The 6520-nt window shown below is 54.0% G+C and overlaps 1 protein-coding gene across 1 annotated transcript; it reads left to right on the top strand.

Moving 5' to 3' along the window:
- Positions 1–49: 49 nt before the first annotated feature.
- On the top strand, positions 50–1941 carry SNRPE (small nuclear ribonucleoprotein polypeptide E; the record flags this gene model as incomplete). The annotated part of the gene is made up of 4 exons (XM_026053252.1): positions 50–100; positions 931–993; positions 1240–1318; positions 1613–1941. Coding segments are annotated over 4 exons (249 nt in total), but the record flags the coding sequence as incomplete, so codon positions are not given.
- Between the last annotated feature and the right edge of the window lie 4579 nt (positions 1942–6520).

Genomic DNA, 6520 nt, shown 5'->3' with positions numbered 1-6520 from the left:
GCGGGGCGGGGGACGGGGCGGCGGGGCCGCTGCCGGCGCTGCGCTCGGTGCTGCCCTTAACGCCGCGCTCCAGAACCTCATCTTCCGCTACCTGCAAAACGTGAGTGCCGGGAGGCCCCGGGGAGCGCGAGGGGGCTCTGGGGGAGCGAGGGGGGTCCGGGAAGGGTGGAGGGACCCCAGGAGGGCGAGGGGAGGATGAAGGGGCCCCAAGAGGGTGACGGGACCCCCGCGATGTGAGCGGAGGGGCTCGGGTGGGTGAGAGGACCTGGAGGGGACGAGGGGCACCCAGGAAGGACAAAGGGGACCCCTGGTAGAAACAAAGGGTCCCAGGGAGGGAGAGGGGGGCTTGGGGGTGGTGCAGGGACCCCAGAGGAGATGAGGGGACCCTGGGGAGGGTGAGGGGGCCCCAGAGTCGGAGAGGAGATTCCAGGCGGGACAAGGGATGAGGGGAGGATGAAGGGACCCTGGGGAGGGTGGGAGGGGCTTTGGGGAGGGCGAAGGGACCCCAGGGTGGGGGCCGCGGAGCAGCCGGGCACCCTGCCCTGGGGGTGTTTCCATTTCCACGCCGGGTGTTGAAGCTGATGTTCATTAGCTGTGAGTTTCTTGCAGCCCCAGAGCGGTTCCGAGCTGAGGGTTTCGTTCCCRTGTTTCGGATGATCCCCGCAGCGGGTCCGGCGTGGGCAGCACCTCTGTGTGTGTCCTAAAACACCCCCTGCTGCCCGTGTAGCATCAGCACCTCAAACAGGGGAAAAAMCACCCTTCCGAGGACAGAATTGAAGCAAAACCCGAGAATTTAGCCTTTAAAAAGTACAGAGCCACAGGGCCTGTTGATATTAGGGGTGCAGCCAAGTGCTGGGTGYCCGAGAGAGGAGCAAAGTTGCTCGGGATGTTTCTGTTCAGATTTTGCTCCCTTTTCCCATCGCTTCGCAGAGATCCAGGATCCAGGTGTGGCTCTAYGAGCAAGTGAACATGCGGATAGAAGGCTGCATCATTGTGAGTAGCAGGAGGAGCCCTGGCTCTTCTTTGTCCTTGTTTCTCCACATTCACAAATTCTGTTTCTTCCTGWCAAAGAAAGAACAGCAAATAAAAGAAAATACAGAGTGAAAATGCACTTTTCTCCATAACGAAGCCCCAATTTCCAGCCTGCGTCACCACAATTAACGATAATTAATATCACTGTTGCTGAAGCTGAGAGCAGGGAACTTTGTTCACCGACTGCTCTTTGTTTGTTTTTTTCAGGGCTTTGATGAATACATGAACTTGGTCCTGGACGACGCGGAGGAGATTCACTCCAAAACAAAATCGAGGAAACAGCTGGGTACGTCGGCATAATCTAAGTGATAAATGGTCCAAAATGGGTTAATTGACCTTTCCACCGTGTGATACCCTGCAGCGTCACCTGTCTGGGTGGGCTGTGCCCAGCCAGGCTGCTGATCCTGCACTGTGTCCRGTAGGGAGGAAACTTCCACGACCACGGTCTAAAGAGCCCCATGTCATTTACCASGTGGCATCTTCTTGCAGACATCTTTGTGGAATAGTATATGAAAACATGATTTTATCCGCACACCCTGGGGTCTTTCTAATCCCTCTCTTTCCTTTCTCTGTGTTGCAGGTCGGATCATGTTAAAAGGGGACAATATCACTCTCCTCCAAAGTGTTTCTAACTAGAGTTTGCTGGTTGCTGGTTTTTCCACTTAAAAACAAGAGTTACTGCGTGACAGAGGGGACACGATGTTAGGTTGTGGGAAGGTGACCTGCGGGTAGATAGGAAGCTGCATGTAGCTAAACATGCTGAGTTTAAAATGGCCTGTTTCTTTGTGGGATTATTAACATGCTGAGTTTAAAACGGCCTGTTTCTTTGTGGGATTATTAGGGTTTTTTTTTAACTTGGGAATGACAGAAGATGTATTTCACAAATAAACGTTTTTCACATTAACCGTTGATGGAAATCTGCTGGTTTTCAGTCTCATGTCCCTTTTGTGAGGTGAGGAGGGGGAGGGATGTGTTTGAAGTTCTTTTCACTGTGGATCTATGTGGTTTCTGGTCAAAAAAAAAATATCTGTGCGTTCTGGGCTGTTAAATCTGCATTGTGGTGACAAGATGGACTTGCTCAGAAGGGAACCTGGAGCCCCAGGCACTGCTTGAACTTGCCTGGTTCTAGTGAAGTCACTACATGTTTTTCCCACGAATATGGGAATTGGTTTGGATAAAATCTTAAATTCTGACTTCTTTGGCCAGGGTGCCCAGGTTAAGCCATGATTCTGTTAAGAGGATTGGCATATCAAATATATTGTTTGGGTTTTTTTATATATATCTTTCGTTATTTTCCTCTTGGTAAGTTTTTTTACTTGTTATCAGTCCCCTCTGCTGCTTTTCTGATYAAAAAGAGAAAAATTTCAGTTGCAATTTTAACTGTTAGTTTGAGGTAATTGAGTGGAGAGAAATTTATTTTGAAACACAGCACCTAAAGACATTTAACCAGCTTTCATATTTTCAAAACTTAAATTTATGCATCATTTTAATCATGAAAATAAGTTCCAGTTGGAAGAATCCTGCCTCACAGAATAGAAGTACAAGATACATGAGTCTTCTGGCAAAGATCRCCCAGCACATTTTCCCCATTCCAAGAAGGCAGGAATATTGTAGGAATCAGGAATATTGTAGCAGGTATTCCAGGTAAGAAATCCTYGAGAATCAACATGACGTAGTGGCCAAACTAAATTCAGCTGCAGAGTCTGCTAACGGAATCCGTTTTATTTTGGTATTTGCAAGTTTCAAAATCTTTAGAATATACTGTAAATATAAATCACCTACCAGTGTCATTTGGGAATAAAGTCATGAAACGTCACCAGGGAATAAAACAGTAACTGGGTCCCCTGCTTCACGTTTTATTCTTGGTTTTCCGGCTGAAGTTTTCAGGAAATAAGGAAGTTGTCTCAATAGTTGAGGTGTTACAATAATGGGTATTTCAGTTCAGTGCCTGAAAATTGTGTCTCTTTTTCTTGCTGTAAACAGATAATGATCTTGAGATTCCATGTCTAAAACTATGAAGTCTCTTTTTGAAGTAAAYMMYTTTTTTTTTCCAACTATACATGGGAAAATACCATACAGATTGGAGGGGAAGGAGCTTATTTAACAGGATCTCTTGTCATGGGATTGCTCAGGTTCAGGCAAGTTGCCTCAGGGAATCTCTCCTTCCGTTTTGTTCCTGGTTGCTCTTTGCCAGAAGTTGGGCATGGAGAGAAATAGCCTGTTCTTATCAGCACTGCTCCCAGCAGCTCCAGATGATGCACTTGGAGATCCTTTAGTGCCTCCTAGAGCTCCTCYGCTCTTGGATATTATTGAATTATGAATGTTGATACTGGAGTAGGTTGATGACGGGAGGAAGGAAGTCCGGCCTAATCAGCCCWGAAGCATCTCGTGATAAGGCACCAAAATAGGCAGTAATTGTGTGTGTGGCGAGGGGGGAGTCGCGGAGGAAAATGAGACCTGGAAAACRGCAGAGAGGCTGCGGGGAGCCCGAGCGGAGGGGACATCCATGGGGAAAGGCAGCCTGGCAAAGGGCCGCTGAATCCCGGGGACGGAGCTGCTGCTGTTCCCAGCACAAACCGGACTCACAAACAACCCCGGCTCCCCCTCTGCCCTCGTCAAGCCCCGGGACTGACTCATCTGAGCGCTCGCTGTTTGGTTTCTCCTTTTTAACCCCAAATCTTTTCAGCTTCCTGAGCGTTTGCGAGCTGCCGGCAGCCAGGAGGGACCGTCCCGTGAGCGCCCGTGCGGTGGTGGCTGCAAAAGAAGGTGCCAGACGGAAGAGGGTGCTGCGGCCCCAGCGAGCCGTCCCCTGCCCTGCAGCCAAGTGTCACAAGCCTTGCAGGAACACCGAGYCCCCCGGCATTCAAGCAGCTTTAGTGGCTCCCGAAGAACCTGGGAAAAAAAGGGAAAACTGGGCTGCCCAGAGCGGGGCTGCTCTGTGTCGGCGCCGCGGCCGGACACCGCGCCCGTGTCTCCTTGGTGGCTTCCCCGACTGCTCCGTAACCGGAGCCCAGCCACGTTCCTGCTCCCGGGAAGGATGAGGAGTCGCAGGGTCTGGATTTGACCGAGCAGGTGAGGAAGAGGAAGGTAGAGTGACCGCTTCCAAATGGGCTCTGTTCTGCTTTGCTCAGCGGAGCCTCTTGCGTTTGAGCTGTGCTTTTCCAGAGCCTGCACATTCCTTGCCCTGGAGTGCAGGGGGTGGGATTCGGGGATAGCGGCGAGGAGGAGGGGGCTGGGGAGGAAGGCTCCTTTTGAAGGAGATGCCCCGAGGTGGCATGACCGCAGCGGGATGTCACAGCGTGTCACCGTGTGGATGCCCCACAGCAGCACTCACCCGGCTCCAGGAAAGCTGGAGTTTGCCAGGAGTGGAGTTTTTTGGAGTTTTCCTGCTGCTAGCAGCCCTCGGATGTTACAGGTGAAAATCAAGGGCAGTTTTAGCTAGAATGAATTTTGTAGCGATAGAACTTGTAGTTGTCTCTTAAAAAGCAAACGTTTGCAGGCTCTTGGTGCACTAAAAGTGGCACTTGCATAAGGCAGAGGTCCCCACCAGGCGGCATTTCAGCCCCAGACCATTGCACTGGTCATGGCAGGGAAATGACAGCCCCCTCAGGCCAAAGCGGGGCCAGTGCAGCCTCTCTTTGGACCTTCTGGTAAAGGTGAAGGCGAAACGAGATCCTGCAAGGTGCTTTGGCTGCAAATGTGTCCCCTTGGCCGGCTTGGGAGGCAGAGTGCTCCCGTCCCTCCCGATGGGAGAGTCTCCATCCTTCTTTGGTAGGCTGCTGTGGATTTATTTGCACATTAATTCTCTATATGCTTGAAACAGCAGCCCGCCAGGTCCCCGTGGGGGCTTTTTGGTGCTTTTTGGTGCTTTTGGCCCTTGAAAGCTGTTGCTGCCGTTGTGCTCGCCCGCCTCAGGAGCCGCTGCCGCAGGGGGATTTGGCACCGGCGGGGGGCACGGGCGCCCCGAGCAGCCCCCGGTCGCTTGCTCAGCTTGGGCCAGCGTCAGCGTTTGCTGCAGTTTCCGACCCGTAACCTTTCAGAGCGGCGGGGAAATCGGTCGATGACGAGAGGAGCTTCGTTAGCCGGGAGGCTGTGGGAGGGGGACGTCACTTTTCCCGCCGCGGTGCCCTGCGACCTCCACGAGTCCGTGGAGCCTCCCCGGAGGCTGCGCCGCCTCCCGCTTGGTGCCTCTTCCCTGGGAATTATTGCAAGGGCTGCAGCGTTTTGTGCCTAAAAATAACGGTACCGGGAGCAACAACGGAGAAAGATCAAGGAATCCAACAGCCCAGTTGTTGTCTCCTTAGGGCAGCGTCCGAAGAGAGGCAGGAGCTCCCAGAGCCTTAAATCGGGGTGTAACGGTGCTTCCCAAACTCCCGCTCCTCCTTCCTGTCCCTGGAGCGGCTTGGAGTAATTCGGGACTGTTTTCCCTCTTATTTCTCCCTGTTTCAGCCTGGACAAGGGGCCGAAGCCGAGGCGGGTGCCCTCCCAAAGCAGATGCCTGGGGCCAGCAGCGTGGCCRGCCAGCCGTTCCGCTCCGCAGCCACAAGGCTCCGCTCGGACAAAGCGCCTCCAAACCGGCTCCAGCAGCTTCCCCTGGTGCCAGTGCCCTCCCTTGGCAGCCCACACACAAGGTGCCCAGCACGGCCCCTAGCCACCCCCCACCGCCACCGCGCGGGGCCTTTTCCCATTCATACCCCCACCGGGGGCATCGTTCCCATTGTTCGCAGCATCTCTCGGAAAAAGGAGCGCCGGGCAGGGTGCCCGCGCGCGCAGCGGGAAGCGCTGCCGCGTTAGCAGCAGCAGCAGCGCTGCCTTCCCCCCTGCACGGCCCCGCGTTCCCGCCGGCACGGCCGCTCGCTCCGCTCCCCGCGGAAACCTCCTTCCTTCCCCACGCGCAAAATCCCGGCCGTTGGGATCGGATAATGGGAGGAGCGGAGCAAATCCCGCTCCGAGACCCGCTTCTCTGGGGCTCTCTGTGCCTGAAGCGCTGGAATCCAGGTTTCCCGAGGCTGGAATAGCGAAGTTGAAGCTCCCCGTGCCCGGTTTGGCGACGGCTCCTGGCCCAGGGCAGCCCTGACGGAGYCACCGGCGCATCCGGGCCTGGCCGGCACCGGTGCCGGCTGCTCCAAGGGGGATTTTGATGTGCAGCAGTGACCCTACTGCTCAGCATTTGGGCTATGGAAATAGCAAGGGAAAGCCAGCTGAGAGCCGTAATTTGGGGCAGTTTCTTCGATTCACTTGTAAATGTTTATTAGGAAGCGTTTGACCCCCAGGACACGTGGTGCTGTGTCAGGTTTGGCCTGGCTCCCTGGAAAAGACCAATGGTTTGGGCTTTTTGGGTTTTCAGGAGCACTTGCCCTGCTGTAAGGGCCGGGGTTGGAGCTTTTCTGCAGATCCAGCACCGATTCTGGCTGCTGCTTTTTGGAATTTTCCCTTATCTGCTCCTCTCCAGAGCGTCCTGCCTGCAAAATAGGCACGATATCTGATA

This window comes from Nothoprocta perdicaria, unplaced genomic scaffold (assembly GCF_003342845.1).
Source record: "Nothoprocta perdicaria isolate Ctin4 unplaced genomic scaffold, notPer1 scaffold_97, whole genome shotgun sequence".
NCBI lineage: Eukaryota > Metazoa > Chordata > Aves > Tinamiformes > Tinamidae > Nothoprocta > Nothoprocta perdicaria.
The sequence above is the reverse complement of the archived record's forward strand: the minus strand, read 5'-3'. Positions and strand labels throughout refer to the sequence as shown.